General features: G+C 55.9%; 1 protein-coding gene across 1 annotated transcript; it reads right to left on the bottom strand.

Moving 5' to 3' along the window:
• Window positions 1-1,519: 1,519 nt before the first annotated feature.
• On the bottom strand, window positions 1,520-21,993 carry KRT80 (keratin 80; the record flags this gene model as incomplete). The annotated part of the gene is made up of 9 exons (XM_080705886.1): window positions 1,520-1,644; window positions 1,775-1,833; window positions 2,272-2,492; window positions 3,147-3,272; window positions 3,672-3,836; window positions 10,554-10,649; window positions 10,922-10,982; window positions 16,020-16,228; window positions 21,694-21,993. 9 exons carry the CDS (start codon window positions 21,991-21,993, stop codon window positions 1,520-1,522), a joined length of 1,362 nt encoding a protein of 453 aa, XP_080562012.1.
• Window positions 21,994-22,364: the final 371 nt, after the last annotated feature.

The raw sequence follows: 22,364 nt of genomic DNA, 5'->3' as shown, positions 1-22,364 counted from the left end.
TGGGCACCCTCTTTGGTGCTTCAGGATGAGTATACAGTTGAGTTCCTCTGGCCTGCATCGGTACCCCTTAGTGCCCCCCACAGGCCCAGAGGACCTCGAGGCCCAGGAGGGGCCAAGGCCTTAGGCCACCCTGTCTTGGAAAACGAGATGACGGGATTGGAGACAGACTAGACGAGGAGGAAGGCCAGGGGCAGCAGGAGAGGTGGGAGGGGAGGAGAAGGTGGCTTGTGGAGTGGGGGGCTGGAGCCGCCAGGTCCCCTTGCAAGCCCTAGAGGTGAAAGCCAAGAGGACAGGCCCACTCCTACCAACCCCGGATTTCCTTGCTGGATGCAGAATTTATCTCTTTGGTTGAGGCCTTTTAAGGCTGTCATTGGGGCACCCCAGCCTGGCCTTAAGGGCTCAGAAGCTCCCAGATCTGCCTGGATCGTACCTTCTTCATGGCACCCTGGAGGCAGGGGAGTAAACATGGAGGGAAGAGGGGGCCGGAGGAGGAAGAAAAAGTGGGATTATAAGCCCACAGGTGAGGGCTGTCATGGCCTCCTCAGTGAATGGAAAGGAGGGGAGAGCCAGCGTGTTCAGCCTAGAGGAGAGGAGAACAGGGCCGTGAGTGGCTGGGACTCATAGAAAATTGGTCCGGGCTTTCATGACAGGTGTGGGTCTCAGGGTTGAAGCTGGGCGAGGCCTGGGCCGGGGCCGAGAGCTGTGGCTCCAGGCAGGGTGGTGAAACCTGGAATGGCAGGGAGGTGAAGGCAGGGTCTGATTCTCCTGCCTGGACTCAGCTGCCATCCGGCTCCCCCGCACCTCCTGCCAGGAGTCCGCTGTGGCCTGAGTAGCTGCTGGAGAGGGGCTAGGAGCTGGCTGGGGTGGGGGCTACCCACTCCTACCAATGATCTCCTGGGAGGCACCCACGGGAAGAGGGCGGGATGCAGGTGTCTGGAATGATCTGCGATCCAGGCTCAGGCCTCAGACATCCAGGGCCCTCCTCTCCCCGCTCCTTAATACTGTTGGGTATCTGGGGAACCCAAGTGCAGGGAGCCAGGGGGACCCCAGCCTCTGTCTCCCCAGGAATTCCAGATGGAGGCGAGGCCTGAGTGGTCCTCTCAGCCCAGCCCACAGCCTGGACGGGGCAAGGGCAGCAGCCTGGAGGCAGAGGCAAGGCAAGGCTCTAGAGAAGAGTTTAGGGCAAGCTTCGGCAAAAGACTTGAAGCATCTTGGGCGGAGCCCTACGGTGGAAAAGGAGCCTCAGGGGAGCCAGGAGGTGGACACAAACTGACCCGAAGTTCCAGTTTACCCAGCCAGAAAAACTTGTGGCCAGAAGGTTGGGAGAGGGGACTGTGAGGCCCTGATGCTCCCTGGCAACCCACAAAAAGGCAGTCTCAGGTTGGAACCCATCTCCTCTCAGTTCAGTATCAGGTTTGTCTGCCCTCCCAACCTGGAGGCTGCAAGCTGCTTCTTTGAGTCTAGCTGAAGGCCCTCCTGCTGCAGTGGGAGAGACCCGGGCTCCTGGTGTCCAGCTGCCTTACTCCGAGGCCTCCGACTCCTGCGAGAGGTACTTCTCTGACATTTCCGTGATTTGGATCACAGGGCCTCTACGGTTCTTCTTCTTCCGGGAGGGGGCCTTGGAGAGGCCTGGCCTGGAGGCAGCTACAGGGGGCATAAGGGGAGGGGGAGGGATGGGGCTGGAGGTTTGGGAGCCACTTAAATGATGCCTTTAGTGCCACGACCCCTCCACCTGAGCCCTCCCTGCTGTGGGTTCTCAGGGCAGGCGACTCACCGGTGACTCTGGGCCTGGTCTGCACTGCGCTGATCATGGAAGCCGACGGCAAGTCCATTCTGGGTGGGGGGATATGGTGGGATGTGAGCGGAGCCTGCGTTGTTGGCTCCCTTGGGATGGGGCCCTGGGGCTGGCAGGAGGAGGGGGTCCTTGGCTCCTCTCTGCCCTGGGGTCGCCCTGTGGCGTGATCCTGGCCAGCCTACTCTCTTCACCTCTGTCCCTTCTTTTCTCTGCGTATGTAAGTGGCTCTCATCACCAAGCACTAGCTTCAATAGACACGGCCCAAGCAATCACATGCCTCCCCCACTGCCCCAGGTGAGCTGTGTTTATGATCAGCCATTTTCTAAATGGGGAAACTAGGAACTTGATTAACTGGGCCACGATCCCAGGAAATGGCTGAGTCAGGTCTGGAATCCAGGCCCTCCAGTTGCTGGGCCCTGCTGAAGGGGAGGCTGACTTTGGGTGGCCTGGGCCTCCAGGCCCACCTCGCCCCTCACCTGCTCTCCTCGCCCTCCACCAGCTTGCTGTAGGTGGCGATCTCGATGTCCAGGGCCAGCTTGGTGTTCATGAGCTCCTGGTACTCGCGTAGCTGCCGGGCCATGTCCTGCTTGGCCTGCTGTAGAGCGGCCTCCAGCTGGGCCAGCTTGGCTTTGGCGTCCTGGAAGGCCAGCTCCCCCTGCTCCTCGGCTGCCTTGATGTTCTCCTCCAGCTTCAGGCACTACAGCCAGGGCAGAGGGGAGGAGGGTGTGGGCCGGAGCCAGGATTAGCTCTGTCCTTGGTGGCCTGCGTGTGTGCGTGCGTGCGTGCATGCGTGCGTGCATGCGTCTAAGCAATGGATCCTGGGTGTGGTAACGGGTTGTAGCAAGGGTTGTTCAGTTACACCTAAAGAGATGCTTCCCTAGGACCAGAGGGAGTGCCACAACACTGAGGGAGGCTGTGTAGCACCTGCTCTAAGGCTTGTTCCTCTGCAAGCTGGGACCGGGGCCTCTAGTCCCTTTTCTGTATGGTTGGCTGGGAGCCTGGGAGGGGGTGTTGGGCTCTGGGTGTACAGGGTCAGGTGACTTCCTGATACCCCAGCAGTTGGCTGGGGGCCTGGGAGGGGGTGTTGGGCTCTGGGTGTACAGGGTCAGGTGACTTCCTGATACCCCAGCAGTTCTTGCCTGTTTACAGGGCACGTTTCCATGCAAAGCTTGTTTGATGTTGCAACCATCTTAGCAGGCTGAGTTACTCTCATTTGGCAGGTTAGGAAACTGAGGCTCGGAGGCACTGGGGGACCTGCTTAGGTCTTGCAGGTGCTCAGCGCTTGTGAATGTGAGCGTGTCTCCCTGCTCTCCTGTGTGCCTCTCACCCCTGGGATCCTGCAGACACTCACGTGGCTCTTGATGGAGAGGATCTGGGACCGCAGCTTCTGGATGCGTACGTTGAGGTCAGCGATCTCACAGCGGCTGCTCTGGAGGCTGCTTCCGAACTCTGCTGAGCGGGCGGCTCGCTCCTCCAGCTGGGGAGGAGGCGGTGAGGACTGTCCCACGTGCCCCTCCCAGCACCCCACTCTTGCCCCCACCCCTTTCTCTCTGTCCTTAGCCTGTGCCTGCCTTCTTCCTGCCCTTCCATGCCCCCTTGGATGGCCTGCTTTGGGCTGCCCTTAGGTGAGCTCCTGTCAGTACTGTGTCTGGGTGACAGCACTGCTGTAACCTCCAGGAGGGCGCAGACTGTGGGTTTTCCTCCTGGCTGCCCCTCACCCAGCAGGCACTGGCTTTCTCCTCTGCACCTGTCTCTGATGGCCTGCCGCTGCCTCCCCGACCCGTGCTCCCCTGCCCTGGAGCTGCAGGCAACTCAGCCGCCTCTAGCCCCTCCAGGGGCCCGGCGGGAGCGTCCCACCCTGTGCGCACTGCCTCACCTGGCTGCGGGAATGCGCCTCAGCCTCCTCCAGGCTGCGGGCCGCAATGGCGTCGTACTGGGCCTTCACCTCCTCCACGATGCCGGTCAGGTCGATGTGGCAGCGGCTGTCCATGCCAACAGTCACCGACACGTCCCTCACTTGGGCTGCCAGGTCCTTCAGCTCCTGGCCGGGCACACATGCGGAAGGCTCAGGGCTGGTGGGAGAGCTGGAGCCCCTGGGCCACACACAGTGGGCTTCTCTCCTGGCTGCCCCTCACCCAGCAGGCACTGGCTTTCTCCTCTGCACCTGTCTTTGATGGCCTGCCGCTGCCTCCCCGACTGGGACACCCTGCTCCTTGGGCCAGGTGGGTAAGGCCGGCTCTGCAGCTTTATCACCATGGCTGTGGCATGGGGCTTTGTCTCCCCACTGGGTGGGAAGCTCTCTGGGAGCCTGGCAGAGCCGTAGTCATCCCTGGGCCCCGTCTGGTGAGGGCGTTTCTCAGTTGATTGAATACATGTGGGGTTGAGACAGAGGAGGGACTGGGTGGTGCTGAGGCCGCCTTGCCTCGCTGGAAATGGGCTCGGCCTGCGGGGGCGCCGGCGATGCTCTGTCACAAGGGCACCTGGAAGCTCACCACTTACTCCCCCTAGCGGAGGGAGCGTGCCCAGAAACATGGCGACTTTTTTTTTTTTTTTGCGGTACTGGGGATTGAACCCAGTGGCATTCTGCCTCCAAGCTACACCCCCAGTCCTATTCTTTAACCTTTATTTTGATACAAGGCCTTAATAAGTGGTGGAGGGGCTCACTAAGAAGCTGAGGCTGGCCGCAAACCTACGATACTTCTGCCTCAGCCTCCCAAATGCTGGGATTACAGCATTTTCATCTTCTGCTCCCTGTCCTCAGAGTCCTCTGAAAATAGTAAAGCCCAACACTTCCCCAGGGCTCACTCAGGCCCAGACTGAGCCGAGCATTCCCCACACAGACACATATCTCATCTCTCCCGGGTCACAAAGAAGGAACCTGAGGCACAGGTGGGTCACAGAGAGTTGTGAGAGGTGGTGTTGACCCAGAGCTCTTGCCCCCGCTTGGCTCCCGTGAGGGGTGAGACGAGGAGCGGAGGAAGGGAGGGCTTCTTTAGCTCCAGGCCGGCTTTCTATGGGCCCCAGCCAGCCAGCTTTCCACTGGAAGACTCAGAGGTGCAGGGAGGCAGGCAGGTGGGAACAGGGGCCTCCATAAGAGGCCACAGGGCATCTTCTCGAGCTTGGCTTCTTTCCCAGGGGGTGCTGAACAATAAGTGGGGCCTGGCAGGTGTGTGTGGAGGTAGGAAGAGGGGTGTAAACAGTCCAGGCATGGTGGTGCACACTTGTAATCCCCGCACTTGGGAGGCAGAGACAGGAGGATCACGCTGGTTCGAAGCCAGACTCACTGGCTTAAGAGACCTTGTTTCCAAATTTAAAAAAAAAAAAAAAAAAAAAAAAAATATATATATATATATATATATATATTTTTTTTTTTGGGGGAGTGTAGCCCGGAGGTAGAAGGGCTTCCAGGAACCCCAGTACCACCAAAAAGAGGGGTGTAAACAGAGCACCCCAGCACTGCACTGAGAGTCAGTTGGCCCACGGCAGGTGAGGCAGGGAGGAGGCCCCGGGTCAGCGGGCTGTATGGGGCTGTGTTCTCTGGGGTGGGGCATGCGCAGTGCTCCCCAGCTTCCACAGTCCACCCTCCACTTCTTTCTTTCTTTCTTTCTTTCTTTCTTTCTTTCTTTCTTTCTTTCTTTGCTGTATTGGGGATGGAACCCCAGGTATTCTACCTCCATGCTACACCTCCAGCCCTATTATTTATTCTTTATTTGGAAACAGGGTCTCACTGAGTTGTAAGGGGCCTCACTAAGTAGTAGCTGAGGCTGTCCTCGAACCGCGATACTCCTGTCTCAGTCTCCCAAATGCTGGGATTACAAGCCTGCGCCACCACGCCCGGCTCACTCTATTTCAATTATCGTATTTTAGTCTTCCCAGTCTGCTGATAGCCTCAAACATTTTTTTAAACTGAGTCAGAATGCAAACAAATTCATATGTTGCAGTTGCTCCGCATGACTCCAAGTTTCCATTAATCTACAGACACCCCCTCCAGTCCCCTCCCCTTGCAATTTCTGTTACTGAATACATAGAGTAGGTCTTGTACTCTTCCCCACGGTCTGGATTTTGCAGCCACGCCCTGTGTGGATGTTTTACATGCTCCTTCCTGAATCTGGTCTGCTTAGATCCAGGCTCAGCTATTTATCTCATCCTGACCCTGGTCCCTGACTTTGGGGCCTCCCCTCTCCTTGTCCATTGTTATTCTTAAGGTGGTGCCTCTGACTTCTGTCCCTGGTGGGACTGCTACTTTTCACCCGGGCTTGGACCCGGAAGCTGCAGACCATGGGCTAAGTCTGGTCAGATGGGCTGCATGGGCACCAGGGACATCCTGCCCATCTGCTCCCCTGCCAGCCCTGAGCACCAGTGCCTCCTGGTGACAAGAAGGGGCTTCTAGAAAAGAGAGCTTGGGGTGTGGGGTGCCAGGCATTCTGAAGACCCTCTGGGGCAACCTGCCTCTGCCTGGAGCTAGTAGGACTCTGAGCTCAGTGTTAGGTACCCTTTGGGGTCTCCTCAGGAGGGGGTATTGCTGATTTTCAAATGAACTTAACAGAAGTCTCTGAAAACAGGTAGGCTTAGGGGCCAACCAGAACAAGACTAATGGTCACCACAGGCCCATGATCCCCCTCTGCTGCTCCTGGTCACCATCTGACATTTTCAATTTTTTATTTTTGATACAGAGTCTTGCTGTGTTGCCAGAGCTGGCCTCAAACGCCTGGGCTCAAGCCATCCTCCTCCCAGTCTCCCTAGTACCCGGGCCTCTAATGGGACTCTAGGTGTGTACCACTGTGCCCGGCTGCCATCTGACATTTCCAACACGGACCTGTCTCCTGGCTGGGACATGCTGTAGGTGGTTCTGGAAATGCAGCTCTGGGGAGGTCAGAGAGTAAAGGGTCCTGAATAGAGCCCCAGCAGCATTCCCAGATCAGGCCTAATTTTGGCATTTGACATGGCTTAGGAAAAGGCCAGGATGCTTACAGGTGGCGCTGCAGGGGGCTTCCCTGTCAGGGCAAAACGATGGAAGGAAGCAGCCTTAGACCTTTTCTGGAAAGAGGCAGGTTAGGCAGGAGCATGCGTGGTAAACAGAAACAGGAAATGAGGTGTTCAAAGCATCCTCAAACCTGTCCAGACATGCTGGCCCCATCAGGAGCAGAGAGTATAACAACATTTGGTAGTGTGGTGTGGAGGCGCTGCCTTGGGATGGCCCTTAGCACTCCAAGTTGGCAAGAATCAAGATCCTTAGGATTTTTTTTTTTTTTTTTTGTGTGTGTGTGGCACTGAGGATTGAATCCAGGGGCATGCTACCTCTGAGCTATACCCCAGCCCAGCCCTATTTTATTTATTTTTGGTCCTAGGGGCTTTCTACCTCTGGGATACACTCCCAAACCTATTTTTATATTTATTTGGAAACAGGGTTTCACTAAATTGCTGAGAACCTCGCTAAGTAGCTGAGGCTGGCTTCCAACCTGCGCGATCCTTCTGTCTCAGCCTCCCTAGTACTGGGATTAAAAGTGTGTGCTACCATGCCTGGCCTTATTTTTATTTTTGAAACAGAGTCTCACTAGGTTGACAAGAGTCTCACTACTTGCTAAGGCTGTCCTCTAACCTGTGGTCCTCCTGTCTCAGCCTCTCAAATACTGGGATTACAGGTGTGTGCCACCACACCCAGCTCTTTAGGATCTATTTAAAAAATAAATCTTCAGTGCAGTCCAGTGAGTTAGTGCTATGAATATTCCCATTTTTTTCAGATGAGAAAATTGAGGCAGAGGGTGAGATTGAAATAATCTGTTTCGATTCACCTGGTTATTGAGCCAGGATTTAAATCCAAGGTGCATTAAAGTCTGTGTTCTCTTAATCATTCTCCCTAATTTATAAGCTTGTTGAGAGGATTAGCTGAGATTAAGCCTGGAAAGCACACAATACTGTGTCTCAACCATAGTAGGTGCTCAATAAATAGTGACTGGTTAGCTGGGCATGTTGGGGCACGCTTGTAATCCCAGCATTTGGGAGGCTGAGACAGGAGGATCGTGGTTTGCAGACAGCCTTGGCTACTGTTAATTAGTGAGGTCCTTTGCAATTCAGTGAGACCCTGTTCCAAAAGAAAGAATAAAAAATAGGACTGGGGGTGTAGTTTGGAGGTAGAATGTCCCTGGGTTCCATCCCCAGTACTGAAAAAAAAAATAATAGTGGCTGGTTATAGCCACTCCATACATGATGGAACAGGGACAAATGTCCAGGGGCAGAGCAGCCCATGCGTGCAGTGGCCTCCCTGCCAGAGCTGTTTACACAACGTGGCCTCCCTCTGTAGGGAAGGTGTGCATGGTTGCAGATTCCATAGCTCATCTCTCTGGGACCAGAGCTTATAGGAGGGGCAGGAGCACTCAGACCAGATGCATCCAGGCTCCTGAGGAAGGAATTGTATCTTAGTAGCAGAGAATATGAGGTTCTGCCTCTGGCCCAGCCCTCCCTTCACCCACAGTGTCCCTGGAGGGGCAGGACAGAGGGCTTCCAAAGGAAGCTGCAGGGTCTGGATGAGGCCCTGCACGGCGCATGGCTGCAGAATTCTGCCCAGCTTTGCGAGTGTGTGTGTGTGTGTGTGTGTGTGTGTGTGTGTGTGTGTGTGTGTGTTGGGAAAGGGCGGGGGGCTGTTTTTTGGATACAGAATAGGTCTATACAGCAATGCTTTTCTGATTGGATCCAAAGCCTCTGGGGCTGTCCGTGTTCTGCCGCACTTTGCCCCATCATGGCTGGTGCTTCCCTCGCTCTGCCCAGTGGGGGCGCTAGTCACAGGTGGATACTGATCCTTGGAATGTGGCTATTCTAAGCTGAGATGTATAGGAAGGAGTGTAAAATATATAACCCGATGCCAAAGATGTAATATGAGACAAAGGATGTAAACTAGTCCACTAATTTTTACATTGATTAAATATTGAAATAGCCATTTTTGATATATTGGGCTAAAATATAGTATTATATTTTCTTTTTTTAAATGTGGCAACTAACCTGGGCATGGTGGTGCACACTTGTAATCTCAGTACTTGGGAGGCTGAGACAGGAGGATTGTGGTTCGCAGACACCCTCAGCATCTTAGTGAGGCCTTCTGCAACTTAGTGAGACCCAGTTTCAGGGTAAAGGATAAAAAATAGGGCTGGGGTATAGCTTGGGGGTAGAATGCCCCAGTTCTGCAAAAAACACAAACACAAACACAAACAAACAAAAAACATGGCTACTAGAAAACTTAAAATTGCATGTGTATCTCATTTTCTAGTTCTATTAGGTAGTGCTGGCTTAGAGACCCATCTGTGTGGGGAATTGTTCTGGTGCCTTCTCAACCTAAAGTGGTACATGAAGAGAAACACAAAACTTGTATCCCAAGGCCAACTGGCCGCCTTGCCAGAAAAGACAACTGCTATGCAGTTGCCCCTCTGTATCCATGAGTTCTGCCCCAAGAATTCAACCAACTGCAGATGGGAAAATAAATTCCAACTATACTTAATATGCACAGACTTTTTCTTGTTATTATTTCCTCAAGTAACATAGTGTAATATCTACTATTTGCATAGCATTTGTATTGCATTAGGTATTATAAGCAAGCTAGGGATGATTTGGAGTATATGGAAAGGTAATGTAGGTCATATGTGAATACTATGCTATTTTATAGGAATGAACGTGAGCACCCAAGGATTGGGTATCTGCCGGGGTCCTGGAACCAATCACCCAAGGAGACCGAGGAGCAACTGTAATGCACTGGCACCTACTACCTTCTCTCTAGTCCACACTCTGCAGCAGTCTTACAAACCATGCCCCACCCCATGCACCACCCGATGCCCATCATACTCAGGATGGTCATACTGCCTCAGAGTCCAAGGCCCTGCATGGGCCACCTTGGGTTCTCCCTGACCTAAGGCTCCCTCCCGCCCCGTCTGCTCTGACCATGGTGGTTTTCTTCTTTCCCTTCGGGGGCCAAGCTCACTCCTGCCTTAGAGACTTTGTACAGCTCTCCTCTCTGGCCTGGACCTTCCCCATCTTGATCCTGCCCAGTCTTAGCTAAACTGAAGACATTTGTGGAAGTGCTCTTTAGCACAGGAGTATTACTCCTGTACCCCCTCACCCCTGAAAAAAGGAACGTGCAGAGGATGCACCCTGGAGGGTGACCAGGATCCAGCGCTGGAGTGGAGGAGTGGCGTCCAGGAGCAGCAGAGCCATCTGATGACTGGCACCATGGGCCTTGCTGGTCCCTTGTCCACCCAGGCTCAGCGGAGGGCTTAAGAGATGGATGAGAATGCTTCCCGGAGGCTCCTCTGTCTGCATTTGCTTAATATTTTTTTGTTCTGGCACAAGCTGTATCTTCCCTGCCTTAGTCAAAACTGGGGAAAGGTGAAATGTACACCAATCAGATGTAGAACTGGGGGTCCCGTTGTTCAGGCTGCAGGAATTAGCGAGAGATCAGGCCCATGAGAAGTTACTTGAGCCCCTGTGATGAAGCTGCCTCTTGGTTCTCGCTGGGCATACCTGTTTCCCTGCATAACCTTGGCACTCCAGCGCCCACAAAGACACGGCCCTCCCCGAGAGGGTGGCTTTGGGGAACCTGCTCATGTTCCATGAAATGATGGCGGGGAGCATGTAGGATTATTGACATCAGAACAGGAAGGGGCTTAGGAAATTGTTATATTTGTGCCTGGACATCGTGGCTGTTGAACGTCTCCCCTTTCCCACGGAGCAGTCCGCTCTTGGCTCAGCAGGTCACCAGCTCTGGATTCCTTACCTGTTCATAGATGGTTTTCATCAGCTCCACAAAGCTCTGCAGGCCTTTTAACTTGGTTTCCAGTTCAGTCCGTCGAAGACACTCAGCATCCAGGTCCTGGGATTGGGAGTAGCAGTGAGAGACGGTGTTCCAGGGCAGGGGTGGGGGAGAACTTAGCTTCCTGGGTAGAGTGGGGGTGAATCTCAGAGGAGAGCTGACTCAGCCTGGGGGAAGGGGCAGAGTGGGAATAGGCATAGCTCTCTGTCTGCAAGACTCAGCCTTTGAGGACTTTGCTTGGGCACGAAGGAAAATGGGCAGTTCTGAGGGAAAGACAGCAGAGGGCCATGAGGATGGAGCCCTGGCTGGGCGGGGCAGGCGGGGCAGGCTACCTTCTTCAGCTGGACGAAGGTGAACTCCAGGTCTGTGCGCTTGGAGATCTCATCCTCATACCTGGGGGCAAGGAGAGATTGCTCAGCTGGATGTACTGAGAGCTTGGGGTTTGGCTAATTCCCTCTGGAGGGGGTCAGGGCCTGTTTCCCGACTCAGTGCCTATTAGAACACGTGGCCCATCGTTTGAGTGGACACAAACGCATGTCTTCATGACACATGCCCTGTTCCCAGTGACACTGGCTCCCTGTTATCTCATGCCCCTCTGTGACTGCTCAGCCTTTGCCCACCAGGCTCTCCCCTTTCCTGGCTCTACTGTATGTCTACCTCCTCCAGGAAGTCTCCCTGACTGCAGCCCTTTGACTTGGCATCTGGTTCCTTCCTCCCCTGAGGACTTCAGGTTCAGTCCAGCCTGAACCTCTCTGGTTCTCTCTGAGCATTCAGCACACAGCCCCCTGCCCGCCACTCCTTTTCTGCCCTGCCCTTCTTCCTCGGCTTCCCTAGACGCTGGGTGCCATCTCATCAGGTTCTCTCTTAAGGGAGGATGGGCAAGCCTGGGCCCCAGTGTGTTTGGGGCAGGAACCTCATCATTCCAGTGGCTTCCTCATCTGCAAGGGGTGCGTATGCAGGGGGCAGACAGAAGCCCCCTCTGTGGCAGCGACAGGCGGCCAGGTGTGTGCCGCGGCCCTCTACATGGAACACAGGCTGCTCTCCTCAGTCAAGGCCACCCTGTATTTGTGACAAGGGGAAGTGACCCCCAATCCCTGACCTCATCTTCTTCCTCCAGTCAAGATACTTGTCTTGGCCTCAGGATTCTTACCCAGGCCTGGCTGGCCACAGTGCACATGGGGCTCTGTAGACTCTGCGTTTTCCCTCCTCTTCAGGGAATTTGTGGCTCACCCTGGCTCTCATCAGGCCGCCTGCCCCAGTGCCCGGCCTCATATAGGGGTGGTGTCCTCGTGCCCTGTGTCAGCGGGCTGACCCCCCACCCCTTGTGCCTCCTGCTCATCAGCTCCCCCAAGGACATTTTTTTTTTTTTTTGGTGGTAGTGGGGGTAGAACCCAGAGGCTTTCTACCTCTGGGTTGTACTCCCAGACCTTTTTTATATTTTATTTGGAAACAGGGTCTCACTAAGTTCCTGAAAGCCTCACTAGCTGAGGCTGGCTTTGAACCCGTGCGATCCTCCTGTCTCGGCCTCCCAAGCACAGGGATTACAAGCATGCGCCATCATGCCCGACTTCCCCCAAGGACTCAAGGGAGTGGACTGAATGGTGGTGAGGGACCTTGGGGCACTTGGGACTCTAACCTTGGGGTGCTGGGGGCTCACTCTGTCCCTGGCCATCCATTGGCTTTCAGGAGTCTGTGAGGGGCTCAGGCAGCTGGGCAGAGGAGCTGTGCCAGGGAGGAGAAGATGCCCTGACTGGGTGGTGGTGGTGACGGACACCGCAGGCCACCTCCTTTCTGTGCTGGGAGCTCACCTCTGGGCCCCCAGCTGCGGAGGTGCTGTGAGTCCCACTGGACAGATGAGAAAACGGAAGTCCACTGAAGGGCTACGGTGTGTTGGGAGAGTGGGGCTCAAATTCCGGCTTCCCAGCCAATAAGCCGGGTGGCTTGGGTAAGTCCTCCCGTGGGTGCCTTGTCATGGCAGTGGTGACGCCAGGAGAACTGGCTAGGTTAATACGTGAAGAGCACCCATCAGTGCTGGCACCCACGAGACTCCAGAGCTCGTGGCCTCAGCGTTCTCAGAGAAGCCTCGCTGCAGAGCTGGGGATGGCTTCGCATGCCCCACACAGCTCCTCGGCACACACTGGCTTAAACAGGCTTCCCTCCAGAGTCTGGGGGCTCTGAGGAACCCCCCAGTGTCTTCCCTGGGGGCAGCACCCGCTGGCCCTCCACATGAGGGAGGCTGAGCCCCTCCTCCTCCTCTCTCCTCTGGGAGCAGAGTCTTGCCTGCCTGGGGGTAAGATATAGGGGAGAACAGGCTGGTGGAAACCCCAGTGGGGAGAGGGGCCCAGAGGCAGTGCCATCTTCTCTCGTCTTCAGAGGCCCTCATCACCCTGTCTCTGACTCTCACTTGGCCCACTGAATAATTTCTAATTGCTTGGGGCCTAGTGATTTATTATGAGTTCTGTCTTCAGAAAGCCTTATGAGGAGACCTCAGGCCTTGGATGGGGGCACCGAGTCTTGACAAAGCCTCCCAGCCCTTGAAGATGCCCTTTGTGAGAGGGAGGGGGAACTGAGGCTTCTAGGGTGTTTCTTGTGACTCACCCAATAGAGACCCACCAGGGGCCCCGGGAACATACACAGAAGGAAGCAGAGGGGAGTCAAATGGCCTGTCCAGGCAGAAAAGGACACTGGGAGTGTGGGGACCAGGGGAAGCCTCCTCTCGGCACCCTGCCCAGGCCAGGCCATCCTGGCCCTCCAGGTGGGCATGGTAGGGGGTGTGCTGGGAGCAGCCAAGGCTTGGACCCAGCAGGGAGGCTAGTAGCACGGTAAGCGTGCTAGGCTGAGTCCAGATGCTGGGTTCCAGTCTGGGGAGGGTCCCTAGACTCCCTAAGGCTAGAGCCAGCCTCTGTGAATTACAAAGTCTCTCCTTCAGGAATATGTGCTCCACTGTGACCCAGCCCCATCCCTCCGCAGCGTCCACAGCTTGCACAGTTGTATGCGTGTTCCCCGCTCACTTGCTGTGTGGGTTTGGGCAGGTTGCTTCTCCTCGCTGGGCCTCTGCTTTGTCCTTAATAGAAGGGTCACACTAGCCAATCCTTGGGGTCCCCGCAACCTCTAAGCCTTTGGGACTATCTGTCCCCACAGAGGTTTAGGTGACACCTTATCCCCTATTCCACCCCCAGTCTTCTGCCAGTCTGCCAGCCACCAGCTCCCCAACCTGTTCCCCAGGGCCTTTCAGCTCCTCACACCTGCACCCCTCTCCCGTGGTAACTTGTTTGCTTCTGGGAGCAGGGAGGCTGATCTCATCGCCTTGCAGAGGCAGGGCACAGCCCTTCCCTGTTAGGGCTCCACCCGGCGTCTCTGGGCTCCCAGGGGCCCCAGGCTCTGCACAACCAGGCTATAGCTCCCTGGCTCTGGCCTGCAGACCCAGGAGCCTTGCCATTAGACCCAGGATCTCCCCCCTCAACTAGGGTGGGTTCCCTACGCAGAGGGGGAAGAGAAGCCCTGAGCTTAAACAGTCAAGTCAGAAAACAGGCGGATGGAAATTAGGCAGCGGGCCAGACAGGGGGCTGAGCCAGGTGAATGAAAACAACAAGGAGTGTTTGCACAGGACTCTGAGCTACACAGTGCTCCCACGGATACGATCTGGCTGGGCTGGCGGGAGCAGCCCTCCCTGTGGCTGGCCGGGGTTAGGGATGGGTTTAGTATGCATGGCCAGGTGCCTGAAGACAAGCCCTGCCCTTTCTGGGCCTATTTGCCTCCCCATAAAAGGAGAACTCAAGACCGCCATTCCGCGCTGCCATTCTCTGATCCTTTTAGGGCCAAAGACCTACAAAGGATAGTAAAATGGGTGCTGGATTCTGGGGAACCGCCATGGCTTCATGGCCAGGTGTTGGGAAGATGACATTTTAAAATGGACAATCAGATGCCCTGTGTTTTCCTGGACCTGGCAGGGCAGAGTTCATGAAGAAGTGGCTGTTAAGTTGAGCCTCAGCCTAGATCCCTAGATTCTCGGACAGGCGGTGTCTGTTCTCCATCCCTGCCTGGCTGGCCCCTTTGGAGAATACAGACCTCACCTCCCCTTGGCAAAGCTAGGGGCTGGGCTGCACTGGAGCGGAGTGAGGGCAAGGGGCTCGACCATCCTCTGCCCTTTCCTCACTTTGGCTGGGGGTCCCCTTTAAAGGAAACCAGATCCAAGGAGGGACATAGCCTCTCTGCTTAGCCTCCCTGCCCACCGCCTGCCAGAGGGTCACCTCTCCTCTGAGCCGCCTAAGTGCCTATTCTGCTCTCCCAGACCAGGAGCAGCCAATTGCTCCAGGCCAGTTTATTTCAGCAAACCCAAACCAAGGACCCACTATGTACTGGGAGCGTCAGCCTTCAAGGGGTGGAAAGCTATCACTTATCACTTACCATGCCCAACCCTCTTCCTTTTCGCACCAGCCTGAGGTTGGTATCAACCACCATCATTCCCATTTCACAGAGGAGGTAAGGGGGGTTCAGATATTAAGCACCTTGTTCCAGATCACAAAGCTAGTAATGGGAAGGGTGAGGATGAATGCCCCTCCAGGCCTAATGCCCGGGCCAGGCCCATAACCACGAGGCTGTAATGCCCACCCACTGTTTGTCTTCCCACTAAGTTGCAAAAGGATTCTGTAGGCAAGAGCTGTGTTTTCTTCATTTCTCTAGTGCTTGGGCCACCTTGATGTTTGGTATGTATTACCTACATGGGATTATTTCTTTTTTCATATATGTGTATATGTGTGTATATATGTGGTACTGGGGACTGAACCCAGGGATAATCTACCTCTGAGCTACACTAGCTCTATTTTATATTTTATTTTGGAACAGGATCTCTCTGAGTTATTGTATGCTAGCTTCAAACCTGCGATCCTTCTGTGTCACCCTCCCAAGCGCTGGGATTATAGGTGTGCACTGCTGCACTGGCCTGGGATTATCTCTTTATTCAAATAAAACCCACTCTTTCCATCCCTGTCTGAACTTGGCTGCTTCCCTCTCCTTTCCGGCCAACTGAGATAAAAATTTAAAGCATACCCAAAGCAGAAGGCCATTGTTGTTATACTAGTGAATAATGTCCCATCCCAGCTTAGCATGCAGGTACAAGCAAGGTGTTTACACACGTGAGGAGGGCCCTCAAACTAGGGGCCAGCAAGCACAGGGGCCAGGTGAGCCAGCAGGAGACTGACTTTGTTGGAAGGGTCGATACTGACACAGGATGGCTGTATGTCCACTTCTACATCCCCAGTATTTAGAACAGTGCCTGGCTCTTATAAGGTCCTTAATAAATACATCTGGAGAAGACAAATGTCCCATAACTCTTTCCTCTTTCTTCAGCTTTGGCGCACCCCCCTGAGTAAGCCTGATCCGCACCCTTGGTCCCTGCCCACGGTCTCTACAGGGTGTGTTGGGACTGACCTGACTCGAAACTCCTCCACCTTCTCCAGCATCTGCAGCAGGCTGGCCTCCAGCTGCCCCCGCTCCTGGCTCACTTTGCGTAGCTCCTCCTGCAGCCGGCCCTGGTACACCTCGTAGTGGTGGCTGAGGTCGAAGGTGGTGGAGTCCTGGCCCTGCAGGAAGCTCCAGCGAGTCTCCAGCAGCTGGTTCCGCTGTTCTAGGGCCTGTACCTGGGAGTAGAGGAGGGTGCTGAGTGGGCTAGAGGTGGGCCCATCGTGGCCGGCCCTGGCCAGCCAGTGTGTCCCCAGGGAGACCTCCCCGGGGACCTCCTGGGGGAGAGGAGGCTCATTTGCTGCGCACATCGACCCTGGTTTGGCTCCAGTGATCAGAGCGCACCTCCAGTTACTGATCTTCCTGCCGAAGATGCTGAGATAAGGAGAGGATGAGGTGGAGCCAATTAGTAAAGCTGCTTAGGGGAGGGCAGGGCTACTAGAGGAGGGAGAGGGAGCTGGAGTGGGACTGCGATCCCAATGTCACAAGCTCTCCAAGCCCATCTGGGGCTGGGCTGGGCGGCCCTGGGAACATGAAGTGTCAGAGGCCCATCTGCCCCTCTGAAACGACAAGTCTGGTCTCATCATGTCTTGGAAACCCAGCAAGGTTTCTGTTCAGACTTCACTGGTAATTCTTTCAACAACCCCAGGCATGCAGCCCCTCTGAGCCTCAGTTTCCCCAGCAAGAAATCGGGGGTGATAAGACTCGCCTGCCTCCGAGGCTGTTGTGGGGGAACTAGGGGAAGAGCGATGGGAGCCAATGCTCCGCTGCGCCCGCTGTGTGCCGGGCCTGGTTCTGAGAGCTTGCCGTCATTGGATGCCTGCAACACCCCGTGGGGCAGATGTTATTATCAGTGCATTTTGCAGATGAGGGCCAGGCACAGAGATGGGAGAGAATTGCCCAAGGTCGCAAGATTAGAAAGTGGCGGAGCCAGGTCTGGAATCCAGGCAGCTTGTGTTGAGATCTTTTAATCACAACAGCAAATATCTCCCATGTGTTGCTGGGACCCCTGGGTCCTGAGTCCACAGCCATCCTTTCTGGGCTGGTTTCTGCCTCTAGTTAGGCTCAGATTTGCGCTCAGGATGAAGACCGTGAGGGCTCTGAGCTCTCCGCTGCTTTCAAGTTCTACCTCCTGCGTGATCTCTGACAGGGGCTCCTGAGCCCCATGGACCATAGTCTGGCCACCAGCAGGCTGTCAGGGTCCCTCTTGGGTTCCTTCCTTTCCTTCTCCGGCCCAGTCCAACTTGGCCTGGGGCTCCCCCGCCTCTTCCTCACCCTGCCTGTCTTCTCCAGGCTCCAGCCTACTTCTGACACTCTCTTGGCCACTGTCCCCAGACTTGCCTGCCTTGTCCATCCCCATGTTTATACCCAGGCAGGAAGACCCCATGACTTAGCTTCCAAGTCCCCCCAGTACCAAAGCCCTCAGTTTATCTGTTTCTCCTTTGCCCTGTCCACCACCTTCTCTGTCAGACTGGGAGCCACCTGTAATCTGCCTGGGGTCCCTACCTCTCAGTGCCCAGGACCTCGGTAGGCCACTGAGGTAGGAGGGATGTCTGGAACTGGTCCTGGACCAGATGGGCTGTTTCTGTCATGAAGATGCCATGAGAACCAGCCCAGTGATGCTCCCTGTGACCACAGGCACTATCTGGGCACTTCTACCCCTGCCAATACTGCTGGCTGGCTCCCAGGACCATGACACGAGAGAGCTGTTAGCAGCCTCTGGGCCCAACTTGTCTGCACTCTTCATTTACAGAGAGGGTAATAGAGGTCACGGGGTCATGCAGCTACTGATGGCCAAGCTTTCCCGACAAGCCCCTCTGCTCGGTGCTGCTCTCCCTGGACCTTCTTCTTCCTCTCTTGCTGCCCAGCCTGCATCCACAGGTTCCTGTATTTTCTCCCCAGACACTTGAATGGTCTTGATGGGTCTCCTTTGACACTGCAGTAGGTGGTGCCAGCAGGTGCCCTGGATGCTAGCAGTTGGCAGGGGCACTGAGAGCGGTTGCTCCCCTGTCCAACACTCATCTGTGCTGGTAGGTTCCGCTCGGAGCTGCCTTAAGCCTGCTGTGCCACAGTCACAGCCAAACAGGTTCAGTAGGGATGGAGGTCAGGAGGGCTCTGCCCTGCTTTGTGTGTGAGAGAGGGCACGTTGAGGGGAGGTATCCGCTCACCCCACCTTCCCTTCGTTTTGACAAGCAGGAGTCCTGTGTTTACACTGAGGGTGGAGCTAGGAGAGAGATGTGGAGTTCCTTCCTCCACCCGTGAACCATAGAAACCCTCACACCAGGAAGTTCTCCTTTTAGTCTAACCTCTGTGCTCTGCGTTTCAGTGTGCTAGGACGGAGTGTGCATTTGGCCTGCCAGTCCAGCCTGAGGGTGCTCATGGTCTTGGGGGGGACTAGGGGAAGCCCTCTCTCTCCCACTGCCCCTGGAGGAGGAGTCTCTTGTCTCAGTGGTGGGGTTGAAAATATCCCCCACCCAGGCCTGCCCAACAGAAAGGCTCCTTCCTGTAGGATCCAAGGCCGAGGGAGGCCCTGAGAGGTGCGGGGAGCTGCCTCTCAGTGCTACCAGCCCTCCCCTCTCTGCTCTGACCCCTCCTTCAGGTGGATGGTGGCAGCTCCTAGAGGGAGAACAAACAGCTGGCTTATCTGCCTCCCCAAGTGACAGAGGAGACAACTGAGGTGCAGAGGCCAGAACTCACTTTGGCCCGACTTTGTGGTACTGGGCCAGGCTGGTGCCAGGTTATGGGGAGAGAGATGATTTTTGTAGTGGGAGCCCAGCTGCCTACACTGAATCCTGGCTAGAACTGGGGAGCACTGTGGGGAGGTGGGTCAACCACCTCGCAGGCCTCTGGCCCTGAGCCTATAGGTTGGTGCCTCTTTGGCAGCGTCCAATCCCCTGCCTTCAGTCAAGAGCCCAGAGTCTGGTCATCAGGAGGGCTGGTCTGTCCTTCTATATCCAGCAGAGGAATGCATCTGGGGGCTTCCAAAGGTCAGCCAGGCCTAAGGGAAGATACTGACCCCTCCCGCCGTGTCCAGGTATTTCACAGTGCTCTCGGTTCCCTCCAAAGTCCCTTCCTGCGAACCTTGCACACTCATCGTCCCCTCTATCAGCCTTGTGTGGGCGCGGGAAGCAACTGCCTCTGCCACTGCTTCCCCTCTGCCCATCATCTCATGGCTGTGGCCTCCTGCAGAGCAGAGCAGAGCAGGCTGGACTTGAATCTGAAGCACAGAAAGGGTGGATGCTCGCCCAAGGAAACACAGCCAGCCAGGGAGAAATGACGACAGCAGCAACAGCAGCAACAGCAGCAAGGCTGCGGCAGGGCTTCTCTGCCAACTCCAGTTGTCCCTCTCCTCCTCCTCCTCCCTCATCCTCTGGTGCATCAGAGGGCACAGAAGGGATATGGGTGGCAAGCCCCTTCCCCCTCTTCCTGTGCTCAGAGCCCCCCCCCCCTGCACTATTCATGGTGCCTCCCTTGGGCTCACAGGTCTCTCTCCAGATGTACCCCACCCACTCTTCACCCCTCCCTCCAGCGGGCTCCTCCCCTCTGCTCCAGGCTCATGCTCAGAAAGGGCTGAGGTCTAAGAGCTACTTGAGGCAGGCCCACTCATTTTATTATCTAACAGTTATAAAGTATTTACTATGCACCAGGTGTGTTCTAACTGCTTCTCAAGAAACATCCCATTTGATTGATAAACCCATAACATTGATGTGCCCTGAGGCACGGACAGGTTAAGTCACTTGCCTGAGACGCACAGTCAGCTAGTGGTGGAGCCAGGGTTTAAACCCAGTAATGTTGCCCTGAATTTTATTCTCTTAACTACCACCCACTTCCCTCCAGGCTCTCACAGCCTTTACTAGGAGACAGGGCTCCTTGGCACAGAATCAGAGGCCCCAAAGGGTTGGCACCTCTAGCTCCCTGTATCCCACCTTGAAGATGCCCCATCTTGAGGCCCCCCTTGAGGGTCAGGAGGCTCTGGTTCTGCTAAAGGCCTCCAAGGGCGTTGCCCTGGCCCATGGGTGTGGGACCCCAATCTCAAGGGCCACCTCCCTGCCTACACTCCTCTGTTCCCATCCAGTCCCCATTCAGAGGTACAGGGTGACATCAGCACTTGTGTTCCAGGGAGAAAAGCCATCTGTCTGAGCCAAATTACATAGCTCAGCAAGGCATTCCTTTTAAGGGATTAACCTGGGTTTGGGGAGGAGGCCCTTGCCTCCCCAGGGAAACCAGCCCAGCAGCAGGGGGCTTTGTACAGCCAGGGCGGAGGGAAGGATGTCCTGCCCCAGTAATGGCTGTTTACCCCTTGCATGGACCCCCCTGGGCGCCCCAGGTGTGGACTAGAAAACTCTGCTCTAGACACATGGACTGGGGAGGTCTTTCCCACCTGGGAGGTCACTGGCTCTGTGTCAGACCTGAGTCCAAATCTAAAGTGTACCATTTGTTGGTTATCTGACCTTGGGCCAGGTGTGTGACCTTCTTTGATCCTCGTCTACACAGTTGTGAAAATAGCAGCTGTGCAGTATGCCTGTGTGGACTCAATTATATCCCATTTGCCATGCTCATACTGAGGGCCACGCACGAGCAGACCTTCCATGCGAGCTACTTTCTTCCCTCTGCCCCTCTCTGTGAGCTCCTGCTTCATGGAGGCAGTCAGCATTGTGCAGAAGAGCACAGAACCAGAGAGCCCCCAGGAGACAAGGACTGAGCCAGGGCAGAAGATGAATCCTTCCCCTCATCTGTCAAATGGGCATAAAAATACCTTCTTTCATAGGGTTGTTGAGGGAAATCTAGATAGGTAAAGTGTAGGTATCCTGCACAGTGCCTGGCATATGACAAGCTGAGCACAGCTGTAACTGCTCTGATGGTCAGTCTTGGGCAAGACAGGAGAGAGTGGAGCTGGGGGTGCTGGTTAGAAGAGGTTATTTTGGAGGGAGTGAGTGACAGCAGGTTTAGGAAGGGGACAGGGCTGCCTCAGGAGCTTCCTGCCCGGGGCTAGGGATGGGCGGGAGGGCCAGCTACAGGCCATGGGCAGTGGAATCTGGGAAGTGTGGGGATAGGGGTACCAGGAACTGGATCCACCCACTCAGATGGGATGCAAAGAGGCCGAGCTGGCCGCCTGCTTCTGAGCCGAGGCATCCATCCCTGCATTCCTATCTCCTGACACGCTAGGGCTGCATCTGTACCCACATGGCCTCAGCAGCAGCCTCCTCTGGCAGCACCACAGGTCCCCTCTGCTCTGCCAGCTCTTTTGACCGGGAAGGCCAAGCAGGGCTGCCTCCAGAGAGATGCTGGCGGCCAGAGGTGCGCCATCTACCTGCCTGGGAGTAGGACAGCCGACCGACCACGTCTCCACGATACATTCCTGGGAAGTCACATCCCCTTGGTCGTGCTCAGTGCTCCTCCCTAGTCCACTGTGGCGTTGGGTGACCCCAGGCCTTGTGATCCAGACACCCCTCAGAGGCCACCCTGGGGTCCCTTCCTCTACAGATGCCGGAATGGATCAAGGCTCCGAGTCAGCTGGGGTGAGCAGTGTTGCTTCCCCATTGGCTGAGGGCAGGGGCGGGGCTGAGATGCTCAGGGAAACAGAGAGCTGGGCCACCTGCGGGCCTGGCGTCCTTCCCTCTGGGACCCCTTCCCACGTGCTCACCTTGCCAATCAGGGATGCAAATTTATCGTTGAGGGCCTTCATCTCCTCCTTCTCCTGGTTCTTCTGCTGCTGGATGGCTGGGTCCACCTTGAGGTCAAGGGGCACCAGCAGACTGGGGTTCACGGTCACCTTGGGAATGGTGCCAGTTGGCCAGCAGCCTGTGAGGCTGCGGGAGCTGAAGCTTGGCCTGGAGGCCCCGCAGCTGTCCCATCCTGAGGTTCCAGGCCGGGGGCTGCCCGCCGGGGTCCCCTCACAGCCGCTGAGGCTGCTGAAGCCAACAACGCAGGATCGGCAGGCCATGGCGGTCCCCCCCGGCCTGGGAGCGGGAGGGCCCAGGGGTGAGCGAGGGAGCCTCAGAGGGGAGGCAGGTGGCGGCGGTGGGGCAGGCGGCTGCCTCCTGTCGCAGCCAGGGCAGGCTGGGGACTGAGGTGCAAACACCTGTTGTAGAGTGCTCATTAGCAGCAGGAGGGCGGGACGCCTCTCAGCCTGACCAACCTGTTAGATGATGTGCTGCCCTGGCCCCTCCCCCACACCACACTCACTCTCCCTCTCCAGCTCTGGTCTGCTTCCCTCAGGGGGCTGATCACAGGTCCCCCAACCAAGAGGGGCCTGGCTGGGGTGGGATCCCCAAGGCTGGGCTGGCTGGGTGGGCTGGGGTGGGGAGGCAGCAA

This window comes from Muscardinus avellanarius, assembly GCF_963383645.1.
Source record: "Muscardinus avellanarius genome assembly, chromosome: 11".
NCBI lineage: Eukaryota > Metazoa > Chordata > Mammalia > Rodentia > Gliridae > Muscardinus > Muscardinus avellanarius.
This window is presented reverse-complemented; position numbering and strand designations above follow the sequence as displayed.